Genomic DNA, 16,944 nt, shown 5'->3' on the forward strand with positions numbered 1-16,944 from the left:
ATGTTATATCCTATACCATACAATTGGAAAGTGGGGTTAAAACTCACTTTTGAGGGGCCAACACTGTGGTACAGAGGGTTGAGTCGTTGCCTGTAATGTCACATTCAATAAGAATGTCACATTTCAATCCTGGCTGCCCTATGTCTATTCCAGCTCCCTGTTAATATGTCTGAGAAAGCAGGAACAGATGACCTAGGTGCTTGGGCCACTGCCACTCACGCAGGAGACCTGGATGCAGTACTGACCTTTCCAGTCATTTGGGGAGTAAACCAGAGAATGGAATCTCTCTCAATCTCTTTCTCTCTCCCTGTTTCCCTCCCTCCCTGTGACTTTCAAATGAATAATTTTTTAAAAAGATTTTTTACTGGAAAGGTAGATCTACAGAGGGAAGGAGAGACAGAGAGAAAGATCCTCCATCCGCTGGTTCATTCCCCAAGTGGCTCCAATGGCTGGAGCTGAGTCAATACGAAGCCAGGAGCCAGGAGTCTCCTCTCAGTCGTCCACATAGGTACAGGGTCCCAAGGCTTTGGGTCATCCTCTGCTGTTTTTCCAGGCCACAAGTGGGGAACTGGATGGGAAGTAGAGCAGCCAGAATACAAAGTGGCATCCATATGGGATCTTGACAATGCAAGGCAAGGACTTCAGCCACTAGGCTACCACATGCTGGGCCCATAATTTTTAGGGAAAAAAAAGATGCTACCCATTGCCCTGCCTGTGGGTCATGAAAACTCACACAGTTACACACTAGGTGGCCACACAGTCCTATTACGGGGGTACTGTCCCAAATAAAAATACTGTTCATGACCTCAGGGAATTCTATACAAATATAGAAGAATACAACCATAAAGGAGAGAACTTGTGAATATGATAACCTGACACTTGTGTTAATAGAAAGAAACAAAGGACAAGGCACCTCTCACAATACACAACCAATGAAGGACTTGTGTTCAGAAAAAAGATAAAATTCAAGATATCCATACATATAAAAAGATTCTTGGTCTCTATAGGAAACAGGTATTGTAATTTAAATTATAATGAGATTCTACTGCAGTCCTAACATGCTGAAAAATTGTTAAGTCTAGGGAGGGAAAAAAAAAAAGGACATTTAAAAATCAAATCATAGAATTAGAGAAATAAGAACATTCTAGGATGCCAATAAGAGTGGAGGCCAGAATTCCACTTTTGAAGCCAATGTAGCATCGAAGAGCGAAGGTGAAGAGCACCTGAGGTGCCCAAGCAATGTGTACACTTGTGCAGCAGGGAATACACATCAAGGCTCCTGTTGATACCTGCAATGGCCAGAAACGCCTAGAACAACCGCATAGATACCCAGATCATGATGGAATGAAAATGAGTGAAATCAATGGGAGGGATGAGTGAATATTATGAAGTCTATCAGTTTGACAAATTGGGTGGGTACCCACCCTGGAGTCTTCCTGCATACATGTGGTCTGAGAGAGTTCTGGTGAGCATAAGAAGCATTAAGCATGCATAATGCACAGCTTCAGAAATTTTAAAAGCAGACAAATCCAACCACATACTTAAGGATCTACACCAAGTGGCAAAACAGAAACAAACAAACAAAACACACAGACACACACAAAGAAGTCTCAGAGAACTGAGAAGATCCCTTGGGTGGGGGTGAGTAGCTATGAACACACGTCACATTTTGCTTCTTTACTTGGTTGTGGCTTCGTGGGTGCACCTCTAGCTGTTCACTGATTTTCATTACACTTTACTGACATGCATCCTTTACGCAGGCATCACCTTGTTACATTTCAGGGTGAGAAAGTTACAGTGTAAGACTAGCAAAGACTAGCTAGCACAGGCAACAGTGTGTGCCAACAGTGCTGTGAAGTGCACCCCCCAGAGAGGCTACAGGCTAAATGCCTCTGGGGTGACGTCCTCGCCACAGTCACCGAAGAAAGCAAACCCTATTTCTTCGTAGTTACACTTATCCTAGTCGAGAGAGGTATGGGAGATTTAAGTTGAAAGGGAGATTATTACATTTTCTTTAGAATCTGTATTGTGGGCCAGGCCCGGCAGCCTAGCAGCTAAGCTCCTCTTGCCTTGCATGAGATCCCGGCAGCCCTGCTTCTCATCCAGCTCCCTGCTTGTGGTCTGGGAAGGCAGTTGAGGACAGCCTAAGGGCTTGAGACCCTGTACCACGTGGTAGACCCAGAAGAGCTCATGGCTCCTGGTTTCAGATTGGCTCAACTCTGGCTGTTGGGGGCATTTGGGGAGTGAACCAGTGGATAAAGATCTTTGTCCCTCCTACTCTATAAATCTGCCTTTCCAATAAAAATAAATAAATCTTGAAAAAAAAAAAGGATGGTCCAGGTTCAATGACTCCATGATAGCTTATAGCTTGCACCTTACTGTTGACAATTCTACCGAGAGGAGTAAATCACTACACCTACATTGTTTTGAATAGTCATGAAAATCGTCTTTCTTACAAACTCCCTTTTCATTAATCAGTGTCTAAGTAAACTGGGAAAACAAATCCCCGGCTAATACAGGCAGGGTACTATGGGTTGGACACTCCTCCTGATGACTCAAGACAGTTCTAGCATGGATACCTCACTGCTGGTGTTTAACAAAAACAATGGAAAACACCAAGAATCTAAATTTATATCAACATCACTGACAAGAAATCATCAGATTTCTGTTTTGAGGGCTAAGGATTATAACCATAGGAAAAAAAAAAGGGAAAATTTACAGAAATGAATTCCCCTAAAACTGGAAGTAATTAAATGTTGACTGCACTACCCAAAACTCAGGCTTTGGAATTTTGATGGGCCTGGCTTAAAGCCCAGCTGACAGACATGGAGCCAAATTACTTAATTTCAATGAGCTTCAGGTCTTTATCTAATACATGGATATCATTACCTACTTCGCCAGCTAGTTTGAGGAATAAATGAAAGAAAAGAGTGACAATAGCACTGCTCAAACTTTGTTTTCTTCCACTTTCAACCTTCCAGGCTAACAAAGAGATATTTCACTGGCAAATTAGGAAAATTTAAGGATGTTCTATTCAAAAACAAAATTGATAAGAATATTCAAAGTTGAGAATATAGCTAGTAAGAGCAAACTTTAGGTATTTAGATCTCCTTTTTGAGATCAGTAAAAGAGTATTTCCATTCTACCTCCCAATTATAATGCTGCATAGTGTCCCCATGCTAATAGCATGGCAAAAGCTTTACTTCTGAGAACTACAGTGAGTACGTGAAATGTTTACATTAGCAAGTGACCCTCAATGGCTGTGTTCAAACAGTACTGCTTAAGTCCCAAGGAGCTGCGTGAGGAGGATTTGGTGATCTGACCCTTCCTTCCACTTTCCAATTTTCAACAGAGTAAATAACTCCATATGCATTTGCTGTGGTGTTAAATTTCCTCTTTATATTTCTACTTTTTAAAATACTTGTTTAAAAACTTTAAAGTGTTGACCACTTGATCATCATTGTGACTTGGTTTTTGAGGTGTAAGTGTGTGCTGGGCAGAGGGGAGAGATTTCTACAAGAAGTGAATGAAAAAGAAAAAGGAAAAACAAAAACAAATCCAGACCCTACTCCTTTACTGAATCTAGACTTACTGTGCGGCAAGGCAAATCGACTAGTTAAACAGCTAACCTGGAGGGCTGAGAGTATCTGTTTTTATGGTGGTGAATCAGCTGATCTTCCTTCAAGTTTCTCCTATCCTTGTTTTAACTAAATCTTTGTACTTTTAATCCCAGTGGCTCAGTTATCTATTCTTTCCCATTATCATCAGGTAATCGACCATTTCCAACTAGATCAATTTTTTTCCTGGAGAAAAATGGAACACTTTCAAAGTCCTGTCATTCTTCTACATCACAGTTGATAGTCTTTCTCTATTCACTTTGTCTCTGAAAATGAAGAAAGATAAGTCCTGCATTAATACTATTTTTCCTCCTTTCAGTTAATTAGTAAGGAGAAAACAAATTAGAGAAGACTCACTTTCTTCCATGCTGGTTACACTCTCATGATCTCATTACATTCTTCTAGCACCTTTGGGAAGTACACACAAATTAATTGAGTTATCGTGATTGCTCAGTGAGGATGGGATTAGTAGCAATCAACCAGCAAACATAAGAGTCAACGCAAGACCTGAGACGGACTGGTGCTCTCAATCAGCGCCGATCACCACTGCCTACCTGCAGGGACCAGGAATGCTCCTTCGAGTTTTTCTTTCTTTTTTAACCAGCAAAACTCCTTACATCAGCTTGGCCTACAGAGTGGAACAATTCAGACTTGGTGTAATTTGTCTCTCGGTTATGTGGGTGTAGGTAATGTAAGCAGGAAGGAAAACCAAAGGCCCTTTTGAAACTATTACTAAAAAACTGCTGGTTTTTCTATCAGTTTGATTTGTTTCAGATTTCATTATCTGTTAACTGAACACTACGCTGTTTTGGAAAACACAAGGAAAAGTAACAGTTGGCCTCAAAACACAGCCTATTTTTGGTCAAGAAATATTGGGACAAATACACTTGTGGGTAGGAGGATAAGCATACGCTTTCCTGTATGCCTTCTCTGAGTCTCTGCCTGGAGACTGGATGAGCCTCGGAGTGTCACCTGAGGCCTCCTCCTCCATGAAGCCTTCCCTAGTGACCAGAACACAAGATGGAGGTGGGGGTGGAGGAGTGGACACCCACCACTCACTGTGGAAGCCGCATCGGCCTCCTGCTCTTCAGAGTGAAAATGCCTTGGAGTGGCTTCAGCTGGGATCCGACCTGGCTGTCCATCTGCACTATGGAGCCACTGAGTGAGTAAGTAAGTGGATAGCCCCTTCAGAGAAGATTGTGTTCACAGCTGACTGTCTTCATTGAGTTGACAAGAATGTCCATTTCTTTGTGTTGCATAGTGGTATGGATAGTCTAGAGGTTGATTTTGCTCTAGGAGCTGAAGGGCAGGCCCCTGAGACAGTCAAGCCAGGAACCGCTAAGCTCCAACAGGACCTTTCAGGTAGGTTTGGGATTCATTCATTCTCTCCTTCCGGTGATTAGCTCTGTAGGTGGTTAAGCTTTGTGTGTGGTCTGTTGTTTCCCTTTGTATGCCCCAATGTCTTGATTTTCACTCTCATTGATAAGGAAAACAGATTAGTTTCAGTAGATATAAAATCAGTTTTTCTTATCTTAGGGAGCTTTATGGAAAGATAAAGGTGAGGACTGATACAAGGGAAGTGCCCATTTGAGTAAATAAATCCTTGCCCTTATTTTTCTTGGAAAGGCAGATAGACTTACAGAGGAGAGACACAGATCTTTCATGGTTCACTTTCGAAATGGCCACAACAGTTGGAGCTGAGCCAATCTGAAGCCAGTAGCCAGGAGCCAAGAGTTTCTTCTGGGTCTCCCATGTGGGTGCAGTGTCTCAAAGTAAAATTCAGAGAACATAAAATTATTTCAAATTGCACAGCTTGCTGGCATATCAGCACATCCACAATGCTGTGCACACATCACCTCTATTTAGTTTTAAAATATTTTTATTATCACAACGCAGACCTCATCCCTTTAGTGGCCACTCCTTGGTCCCCTTCCTTGCAGTCCCTGGCAAATGGCAATTTGCTCTGCTGCATTGGGTTGGCCTGGTCTGAACACAGCACGAAAACACTCCAGTGACTGTAACCTGTATCTGGCTTCCTTTGCTCAAGATTATATTTTTAGGATCAAATCTATGTTGCATGTAGCACATTCCTCTTCTGTTTGTATCTCTTTAGCTGATTGCTTTGGAAGACTTATTTTTTTTAAAAGATTTGTTTTATTTACTTGAAATAATTACAGAGGGAGGGAGAAACAGAGTAAAAGAGGGAGAGGGGCAGAGAGTGGGAGAGAGGGAGAAAAGGAAAGAGAGAGAAAGAGATTTTTTTTCCATCCCTGGATCGCTCTCCAAATGGCTGCAATGGCTGGAGCTAAGCTGATCTGAAGCCAGGAGCCAAGAGCTTCTTTCAGGTCTCCCACACAGGTGCAGGATCCCAAGGCTATGGGTCGTCTTTTGACTGCTTTCCCAGGCTACAAGCAGGGAGCTGGGTGGAAGTAAACAGCCAGGACATGAACCGGGTCCATATGTCATCCTGGCGCATAGAAGGTGAAGATTTACTAGGCTGTCGTGCTGAGCCCTAAGCACTCTTAAGCGATATTTTCCTTTTCTTCCATAAACCTGGGTGAAATATTCAAGTACAACTTTATTTTTCAAAATCATCAATAAATTCTTTTTTTTAATGATTTATTTTTATTATTATTTTTTATTGGAAAGGCGGATATACAGAGAGGAGAGACAGAGAGGAAGATCTTCCATCCGATGATTCACTCCCCAAGTGAGCGCAATGGCCAATGCTATGCCGATCCGAAGCCAGGAGCCTCTTCCAGGTCTCCCACGCGGGTGCAGGGTCCCAAAGCTTTGGGCCGTCCTGCTCTCCCGGGCCACAGGCAGGGAGCTGGATGGGAAGCGGGGCTGCCGGGATTAGAACCAGCGCCCAAATGGGATCCCGGGCGTGCAAGGAGAGGACCTTAACCACTTGCGCCACCGCGCCAGGCCCAAAATCATCAATAAATTCTTAAAGGTAGCAACTAGCAAAGATGTTTTGGATCTCAAATCTCAAGGTAAATGTGTGGATTTTTGATACGGTAGCCTTTTTGAAGAGGGAATAATCAAAGGACGGAAATTGCTACTGAAGTTTCTTGCCCAAAGAAAGCTCTTGCTTTGCCAGGTTTCCTGTTAGAGGAGCATCTGCCATGATTCTGCAAGAAACCCTTTTCTCTTATATAAGGATACTATCATGCAAATGAGGCTTTTGTGTTTTCTTTTCATCACCCATGCATTGGTTATTCAGTGGCACGTTTTTTTCGACTCCATGGTGCTGTAATTTTGTTGTTTTAACTTCATACCTGTGGTTGACTTTGTTTTGTGGCTTCTGACTTAAGGGAATGTATACTGATAGAGTAATAAAGACTACTATACCCAGATGTGAAGATACATTGCAATATGCATCCCTACTTCCAAACCAAAGCTGAACACCCAACGGAACTGTTGCACATATCTAGACAATGGGATGCTGGACTGTCAGACATTGCTTGTATCAGCAATGTCGGGGGACACTTAAATAACAGACTGATGGAATTATATAACTCCTTATGAAGGACTATACTATTGTAACACATGGGGTAAATCAGTTGGGGGGTGGAAACTTGGGGGGGGGGGGAACTCCAGACTCTGTGGAATTGTACCATAAAATTCAAAATAAAAATTCACTACTACTACTACTAATTAATTATTTATGTGAAAAAAAGAAACCCTGTGGCCCAGCAGGTTCCCAATGCCACCTGAGGAGTCCCTCTGCAGTTCTCCCTGACACGCAGTTACCCAGCTCCACCTGAGATGATGACACCCTCAGGGTCGCTCAGATCATACCCACGGTCCAGAGTCACCGCCTGACCAGCCCTTTGCGCCAGGCCATCCTCTGTAAGACCCAGTGGGTATAGAGCCTTTTCCTCTTTCATTGACTTTTGTGATGACAAAAAAAGAGAAAAGCAAAGGGAAAACCAAACTTTCTTTTGCTGAGGAGTTAATAATGAGCATAAACATGCGCCATCCTTGATAAAGTGTGTTAATGACACACTCACGTCCCCTTGAGCTTAGCAGCACCACTCTACCTGCTAAACTTTAGCTTCAACTTTCATACTGACGAAGTCCAAAAATATACATTTAAATATTTCTGAGTAACAATCCCCAAACATCTTCGTATGCGTATCATGTGCCAGGATGCTGCCACATACAGAAATTACAATAGTGAGTGAGAAACAGGGTCTGCCCTCAGGGAGCTACCTAGCAGTAGGCCTGCCTAGGCATTCGTTGATGTCGCCATCACTGAATGTATCTTGCAGAGATAGGGGGCAATGATGGCCATGCCAGGGCTGCCCATGGCACAGGCTGGCACGGGGGAACAGCTATTCCATGATGTGCAGTGAGGCTCATCATAGGAATGTAGATGTTTGCATGTTATTTCCTAAAACAAAAGAGAATGCATGCACATACACAAATATACACAAAAGAAATTGAAATCCACAGACACATTCAAACCATTACCTGTAATGTCACTTTCATTCATATCAAAACATGTCTCTTTGGTGGCACACAGAGCAGCAGGTTTCTCATAACCCTAGGTCCAAGCAGTGGCATTAGCTGCAACATAAACGGCCTTGGTAGACAAGAAGGGCCAGCAGGCCAGCTGTGGTTACCAGGCAGTGGATCAAAGAGGCTATGTCTGGAGCCGCAGCATGGTGTGGGGAAAGGCAGAGTGTAAAACAACCTGTTGAACAGATTAAACTCACCAAACAGACCAGGAGTTTCTAAGAAACGGACTTTTGCAGCCTGATGGGGAGCTGGGGGTTGGTTGGTTTTGTAGCACGATGAGTTGGCTTCTGTTACAAATTTATCAGCACTTAATTAGTCACTTTAAAACAGGCTGGTATTTAAACAATAACTTAGATTCTTCCTCCCCTCAGTGCCCACAAGGCAGCAGCCCTCTCCTTCCCTTCTCACGGCTCTCCTAAGGCAAGCACAGAGGCTGTTTCCATCATTAGCCCCAAGGCTCCAAGAGCCTTCCTAACAATCCTGGGTGAGCACTTGCCAGCTGGTGCCCTGACTCACCAGCTGTCTTGGGTCTCCTGGCTTCATGCTGCCCTGTGAGTATTTGGAAGAAGGGACATCTGCCACAGTGCCTAATACAGCTCTACACTAAGTAGAAATTCAACATGGGTGGGTAACTGGTTCTTCATGCTCCTTCCCTCAAGTGCTGCCCAAGTTTTAAAACTTTCAGATCTGTCCCAATTTTCCCCCTCTCAATCAATCTCAGAGACAAGCATAATGATAATTTTATTCTATTCTAATTTTTATTACCTCTTCCACTATCTTCCCCTAAACTCAGTGGCCCTATTAGGACCCTCCCTTTTTGGAGATTAACATAAAATCCCATTAAGAATAGAATTCAAGGCTTTATATAACCAGCTTTATAGCTCAGTAGCATCTAGGTTGGGAATGAACGCCAAACTTAGTCCACAGTTCAATGCAACAGCAACCAATAGGTGATAAGGCACTAAGGGCACTGACTAAACAAGTGGATTGTTTTGTCAGTGAGCTTCTTAATTCCATTTGCCTGTATCTCTCTCAATCTTATTCTCACATCTACCCAGATAACACTTCACCAAGTTCATCGGACTTTGTTTAAAGCATTTATTTTAATTTGTTTCATAAAACTTGAGGTCAGTTAGCTATGGTCTGTGTAGTCACTGGAATCAGGCCCTTGTGTTTGTCCTGTTTTTGGTTTAAAGGGATGTCCTTCAAGGTCTAAGATCATATCGTTTGCTTCCTTTGTCAATCTTAGCACTTAGTCTCACTTTCTGTATCCCTGGATACTAAGTGTACTTCAATACCCCAACACATCACTCTAAAGGGCTCTCTAGGCTCTAGGGTACCATGGCTAAGCTCCCACTAGCATTGTCTACGTCCCATATCAGAGTGTGTCAGTTTGAGCCCTGGCTATTCTGCTTCCGATCCAGCTCTCTGCTAATGTGTGTGGGAAGCAGCGGATGATGGCTCAGTACTTGAGTCTCAGCTCTTCATGTGGGACACCCAGATGAAATTTCTGAGTCCTGAATTCAGCCTGGCCCAGCTCCAGTTGTTTCAGGCATTTAAGAGTGAATCAGCAAATGGAAGACCTCTATCTCTCTCTGTTTTTACTTATTTGTCTATTTTTTGTTGGAAAGTCAGATATACAGAGAGGAGGAGAGACAGAGAGGAAGATCTTCTGTCTGCTGATTCACTCTCCAAGTGGCTTCAACAGCTGGAGCTGAGCTGATCTGAAGCCAGGAGCTAGCATCTTCTTCCATGTCTCCCGTGCAGGTGCAGGGTCCAAAGCCTTTGGGCTGTTCTCCACTGCTAGCAAACTGCTAGGTCTGGGCCAGGTCAAAGCCAGAACTCCTTTTTGGTGTCCCATGTGGGTGGCAGGAGCCCAAGTACGCACTTGGGTCATCTGTTGCTGCTGAATAGGCACATTAGCAGGAAGCTAGATTGAACACACAGTAGCCAAGATGCAAACCCAGACTGATAATGGGATGCCAGAGCTCCAATTGGTAGCCTAATCCACTGCTCCACAGCACTGACCCTGCCTCCCAAATAAATATTTAAAAGGCCCTTAAAGAGGATTATTTACTTAATTCACAGCTTGTTTTTATTCTAACAAGTTGGGAAGTCGATACTAGTAGGATTTTAAAAAGCAACTCATTTTTACTTGCTGTAGAGAGAGGGAGAGGGAAGGGAACAAGGGAGGGGAGGAGAGAGAGAAACAGAGAAAGAAAGAGAAAGAGAGAGAGAGAGACAGGGAGAGTGAGAATAAGCCACGGCAAGCTCCTATTTGCTGATTCACTCCCCCAAATTCCTTCAATAGACAGGGTTGGGCCACACCCAGGCCTGGAGCTGGGGCCTCAATCCAGGTCTCCCCTGTGGGCAAGAGGGTCCCAATTATTTGAGCTGTCACTGCTACCTCTTAAAGTGTATATGAGCAGGGAGCTAGAATCAGGAATGAAGCTGGGAATGGAACTGAGGCATCCAGACAGGAGACACAGGTGTGAGGAGTGGCACCCTCACAGTTGTATCTTATGCCTCTCCTGCTACTGGGCATTCTGAACTAAAAAAGGCCTCCCTGCCAAGAAAAGCATTTGCTAACTATAGCTATTACAGGTGAACATATTTCAGGAAGTTTCTTTTCTCAGTATTGGCCTGCCATATAAAAATAAAAGCATATAACCATCAGCAGTAAGAAAGGTAAAGTTCGTGCAACCACAGCAGTGCGACATCTCAGCTTGTTTGACCCACAAAAGCCAAGTGCTGCCCAGGCCACCTGGGCACTATGACCCAGGAAGCATAGTGGTCAGGGTCCATGGCTGAGATCCCTGTCAAACAGCAAGTGCTCTGGAGGGGAAGGTGGCACAGACAGTGGCATATTGTGCCAGCAAATATACTTCTCCAGCCTTGTTTTGCAAAAGCGGCTTTGAAACTAGAATTTAGGATATCTTCCTTTCGGATCCTTGTTTTTCTCACCATAGTATAGGCACTCACATCCAAATCATGGCAGGGAAAAGCAAGTGCCATGCTGGCTGTTCTTCTGCAAATCTTCTGGAACCAGAAAGGTGGCTGAGTGGCGTTCCCTGTACACAGCCCAGCTGCATGTCACCGTATGGCTCTGCAGCTACCAGTCACTCTCAACACAGTTGCCACATAGTGGGCAGGAATAAATGAAGGTCCATTTCTAGAGTGGTGGGCCAGATGAAATCAGGTAGGCAAGACCTGAAGGACTCTACGATATAGCCCGAACTGTCAACCTTTCACAATTTGAAAAGCCTATTTTCTGTATCAGATATTGGAATTACACAATTATACATTTTAAGCTAGAACTTTAGGAAGTAAGTAAATATTGTTGGGTTTATAAATATATTTTGGGGTGACTCCAGCTTTCTCCTAAGGCAAACCCTGATGGTTCAAGTAACTGAGTTCCTGCCACTTGCATGGAAAACCTAGAATGAATATGTGGCCACCAGCTTTGGCCCTGGCCCAGGCACAGTCATTAGATATTTGGGGGAGTGAACCATAAAATTAGGAATTTCTGTATCTAGCCATGAAATAAATAAAATTTAAAAATATATTTTGCTAAAGTTAATGAGAGTTACTAAAAACATAAGAGCTTGATAAAAAAAAAATGAGAGACAATATTATGTTTACTGGGCCATGGACGGATGACCAACCATGGATGATGTCACTAACATGCAATTGTAACAGCCAGCATTCCAAAATCATTTAATAATTTGTTTTGAAGAAATGCAGTTTCCAAAACAATAAAAAGACAATCTAAATATTTATTTGGATGGTTGAATGCCAAAACAAAGTTAAATATATAAAATTTTAAAAATTAATCCCGACCTGAAAAAGCATCAAATATTTCATCACCCATTCAAACAGGGAAAGGGATCCAATATTTTATGGCAAATTAATTATTTGGAATATTCTGTATTTCCCACAAGAATGTTGTAGAGGATTAGCCTGCCAATGTAACTGTTGAGAACTAGGCTAAATGCTAGGTGCACATGGGGCTATATAGCATCATGTTGAAAGAAAATAACCTCCTCTGGTACCAAAGACCCCTGGGTCCCTAGGCCTGGCTGTTCTTTCCTAGGAGAATTTCTACAAAGAATGTCCTATAGTCTCCAAGCAGAGCAGCTCCTCAGCCTGCAGTACATTGGGAAACCTCAAGGCTGGTGCGCCCTGTGGCAGGAGCCTAACAGATGGCCTCAGGTGGGCAGCTCTCACATGAAATATGCCTCTGGGGTTCTTTCGTTTAAACACTGTTAAGTCACTCTCATTCTCAGGTGAGAGATGGGTTTTTTTTACCACACATGCTTTTCATTGTCAGATGATTGTGAAGCTGAACTTGCTCAGAAGGGAGATTTTTTAAATTAGCTGTTAACAGATTCAATGTGGCTTGTAGATACAATTGTAAGAACATAATGGTATTATCTTTCTCAGAAGGAAAATTCTAAGGAGAATCCAAATGAGGTTTAGCCCGAAGTGAATGTGAAAATTGTCTCACATCTAGATAGGCTTCCAAATATATGGACCTGTCTCCCCAGCCCCCAATCTATTACACAATCATGTTATATCAGCATTTGTACTCTATAACTGCCTTCTTACTAACAAAAGGAAGCATTTGTTATGCAATGCATCTATATGGATCAATAAAATGCTTCTGTGTACTTTCAGGGTTTATAGGGATCTCTCGAAGAAACAGATGCCTTCCAGGAAAGGACACTCTTGAGCAGAGCTGCCATGCCCCTGCAGGAAGCTACAGGCAAGTCAGACAAGCATGGAGTGAGGCCTTGGTGAAAGCTGACCACCTCCTGAGATCAGCAGGGAGAAATGCTGGGTAACCCTTTGTGGTCTCTGTGACCACAGCTTGGACAGTCATGCAAGCCACTGTGGATGCTACCAATAACTGCTTCAAAATCACGGCATCATACACTCAAAATGTTATCACCCTTCCCTCATGCTGTTCTAAGCTCAGATGTAACAATTACACAAACAGCAACAGAGCTAAAGTAACAGACTGTTGGAAGAATAGTGAGATTGAGCCGCCCCCACCCATCATCATTTTATGCACATGCACTAAATGACCAGTAGTTCCATTTCAGCTGCTGCTTCTCTGCCTTGATTTACAAATTAGGATTACTGGTGATGTACTAGCTACAGTGGAGGACAGCTCTATGGGCCACTCCCCCTGCGACTGTCTGCAACAGTTTAGGTGAGATACCACAAACTTGGCAACAGCACATTTGTTTATGATGGAAAGCACAAAGGTGTAACACAGTTTTGCTTGAAGTTCATACTGTGGCTTTTCATCAAATTAGTTTCATTGACATGAACTATTATGAAAGATGCTTTACTATTATAATTAGGAAAATATATAGAAACAAATATTTAGAATTAAAACAGATATACAAGAGCATTTCAGACAGTTTGTGGAAGGAAAACAGCACCCACATGGGAGACAAGAAGAAGCTCCTGCCTTCTGGCTCTGGTGTGGTCCTGGCCTGGCCCCAGAAGTTGCGGCCATCCTGGGATTGAATCAGCTGATGAAAGACCTATCTCTCCCTGTGTCTCCCTTTCTCTCCGTATCTCTGACTTACAAATAAAGAAAACTAAAGCCTTTTTTTAAAAAAAAAAAGTTTGTGGAAAATTAGAACTAGAAGATAGTTTATTTTACAACAAAGAAAGCTTGGAACCAGACAGGAAATGGTCAGCGTGGACTCACACATGCCTTACTAAGTAGGACACAAAGGTTAGTTACTCTTCACTAAGGTATTAAAGATTTCTCTGCACACCCCTCCTGAAACTGTTCTGCACTTCAGCTGTTGACATATGCCTTGTTAGAGTTATAAGCCAGTTTACACTATCCCAAAATCTGCCAAATTCAGCAAAATTAAGCTTCAACACTATAAACTGCTGAATGCTAAAATGAAAATAGACACGAGATAGCTGAATAGTACCCTATAGCCATTTTAAGGTGTATAGCAGCCGGTTCTGTGTATAAATTAAAATTGAAATGTCACTGAAGTAATCACAGGATGTGGTTAAGAATTTGCATTTTTAAACATATTTGTTACTCAATATCATGTCAATTAATTCCATAATGTTGTAAAGTGATGTTGATGTTATGTTGTGCTTTTAATTGATCAGGATGATATTCTGCCAGCTCTGCTTTCAGACCAGAGACAGTCTCCCCAAGAAACTGCTGAATTTATCTGGACAATAAGCTGCTGGACTCTATGCTTGCAATGAAAGAATCTTGATTGAACTTGAACTATAATACTGCAACAAGATGGAGGAATCCACCATGGGGGAAGGGTATGGGGAAGGTTTGGGGGAATCCCAGAGCCTATGAGGGTGTGTCACATAATGCAATGTAATCAATAAAAAACTTAATATTAAAAAAAGAAAAAAAAGATAGTTTATTTTAATGCAAAAAATTTTTAAAGTTATATAAGAGATATATTCAGCAAGTTCATGGAAAAGCATTATCATGAAAGCTATGTGTAGACTTCAATTTTTTTCACACTGAACTTATTTTTCATTTTCTTTAAAAAACGATTTAATTATTTATTTGAAATGCAGAGTTACAGAGAGTCAGAGAGAATGTGAGACAGAGAGAGAGCTGGTTTACTCTGGAAATGGCTGCAATGGCTAGAGCTGAGCAGATCAAAGCCAGGAACCCAGAGCTTTCTCTGGGTCTTGCCAGTTGGTGCAAACGTGCAAAACACTTTGGCCATCTTCTGCTGCTTTCCCATGCCATGAGCAGGGAGCTGGATCAGAAGTGGAGTAGCTGTGACTTGAACTGGCACCTGCATGGGATGCTGGTGCTGCAGGTTGTGGAGAGCGGAGCCGTGCCTCAAAGATGGCGCTTGTTGACCATTGCTTCATGGCACAAAGGTGGTAAACAGGTTTTGGGAAGTTACTGAGGATTGGGCCGAGCACGCAGGGAAGCTACGTGACCTAAGTCATGATTGATGTGCTTACCACATGATGTGAGGAGCTGTGTATGGATTGGTTTGTGTAATGTAAAAAGGTCTGGGTGAAAAATAGTTAATGAGGAGATTCTCCCAGGCGCGCTTCAGAGCTAGAGCTAGAGCTATCGCTATCACTTCAAGGCTATTGCTAGCTAGCACTAGGCTGCTTTTGCTTTACTGTAATAAATCTTACAAGTGCTGTAACTGCTTTCACTTTGCCACAACGCATGAAGTCTTATCCAATAAACTTTTTTAAGAATCTTTATCGTATCGGGGTCTTGCTCGTGGGACGAGGGACCCCGATAGCAGGTGAAAGTTTTATCAGTTATACAGCAGAACTGGCCCCTAAGCATATCTTTTAATTCCATTTTCCATGCTCATTTTGAAGTATCCGTGTGCGTAAATTTTTTAAAGTTTTTAATTTCTTAAAAAGATGTATATATCTATTTGAAAGGCAGAACCACACAAAGAGAGACACACACATATAGAAAATAAAAATCTTCCATCTGCTTGAACACATACTTGAAAATGGAGTGCTGATGCTGTAACTAGCAGCTTAAACTTCCAAGCCACAAGGCCAAGATATAACCTCTTAATTTTAACAAGCTAGTGAGTCAACTGAACCTGCCTAGTTCTTTTTGTGGTCAATTATGATGCTTCTTAGAGGTATGTTATGGGATTCAGTGAATCTCCGCTCTTGTTTTAGAGCCAGACTTACTTGCAGCAAACCTGCAGCTGTTCAAGTGTCCTCACCTTGCTCTGGTGGCCTTCTGCAGAACCTTCATTCCTGCCAGGCTGCATGACTTCCCTTCCAACTGTCTGTCCTTCAAGAGGGTGCCATCCAAATGCACTTCACCGAACATTCCACAGGCATCTTGCACCAGAAGGCAAACCCTGCAAAAGAGCATTCACATTTGTTCTTGAGGAGTTTGGATTGATCCAGAGATCAGGACTTCCCTTTCTTTCTCTAGGAATCCACTGTAATCATCTTCCTGAATGGGTGAATGAGTGTAAAAGAAGCTGGATGATTTGTACACAGGTATTTGGACTGATATTAGCAAAACACAGAAGATGGAATTCTTTATTTTATGGCATGAAACTAAGCCCCATGCCAGGGGCCAGCATATTACCTGCAATTCCAGCATCTCATATGACTGCAGCTTGACTCATGGTCATGCCACATATGATCCAGTTGCCTGCTAATGTACTTGGGAAAGCGATGGAAGACTGTCCAAGTGCTTGGACTCCTGTACCCATGTGGGAGACCTGGAAGAAGCTCAAGACTCCTGGCTTCAAAATGGCTCAGCTCTGGCTTGGGTGCCTGCCACCTGCATGGGAAACCTGGAATGGAATTTCAGGTTCCTGGCTTTGGTCTGGCCAAGTCCTGGCCACTGCAGCCATTTGGGAGGTGAACCAATGTATGAAAAGAGCTTTGCCTCTTTCTCTACATATTTCTTTCCTTGAATAAATATGCCTATAAGAAAAAAAGTCAATGCCAAATGTAGTTGAAAAGCACATAGTGGTGAATGTCTTTCCTAACCAAATTATTAGGACGCCCAGAAACATACTGTCATTCTCTGTAAAAGGAAAGATTTCTTAGATTATTTTATTATTATTTTCAAAAGGCAGAATTAGAGAAGGAAGAGAAAAAGAAGAAAAGAAAGCAAGAAAGCAAGCAAGACAGACAGACAGACATAGATCTTCCATCCATTGGCTCACTCCCCAAATGCCACAATGGCCAGAACTGAGCTGATATAAACTCAGGAGTCAGGAGCTTCTTTGGGGTCTCCCAAGTGGGTACAGGGCTCAAGTACCTGAGCCAT

At 42.7% G+C, this 16,944-nt stretch overlaps 1 protein-coding gene across 2 annotated transcripts in view; it reads right to left on the reverse strand.

Annotated features, from left to right (window-relative positions):
* The window catches only part of SPIDR (scaffold protein involved in DNA repair), a 364,582-nt gene that overhangs the window by 47,238 nt on the left and 300,400 nt on the right, over nt 1-16,944 (reverse strand). For both annotated transcript variants that reach the window (XM_040972593.1, XM_040972594.1), the window contains one exon: nt 15,875-16,015. In XM_040972593.1, coding sequence (XP_040828527.1) covers nt 15,875-16,015 — 141 coding nt within the window. The remainder of the gene's footprint in view (nt 1-15,874; nt 16,016-16,944) is intronic.

Source organism: Ochotona curzoniae, unplaced genomic scaffold (genome assembly GCF_017591425.1).
Source record: "Ochotona curzoniae isolate NIBS_2020 unplaced genomic scaffold, NIBS_Ocur_1.0 contig_2318, whole genome shotgun sequence".
NCBI lineage: Eukaryota > Metazoa > Chordata > Mammalia > Lagomorpha > Ochotonidae > Ochotona > Ochotona curzoniae.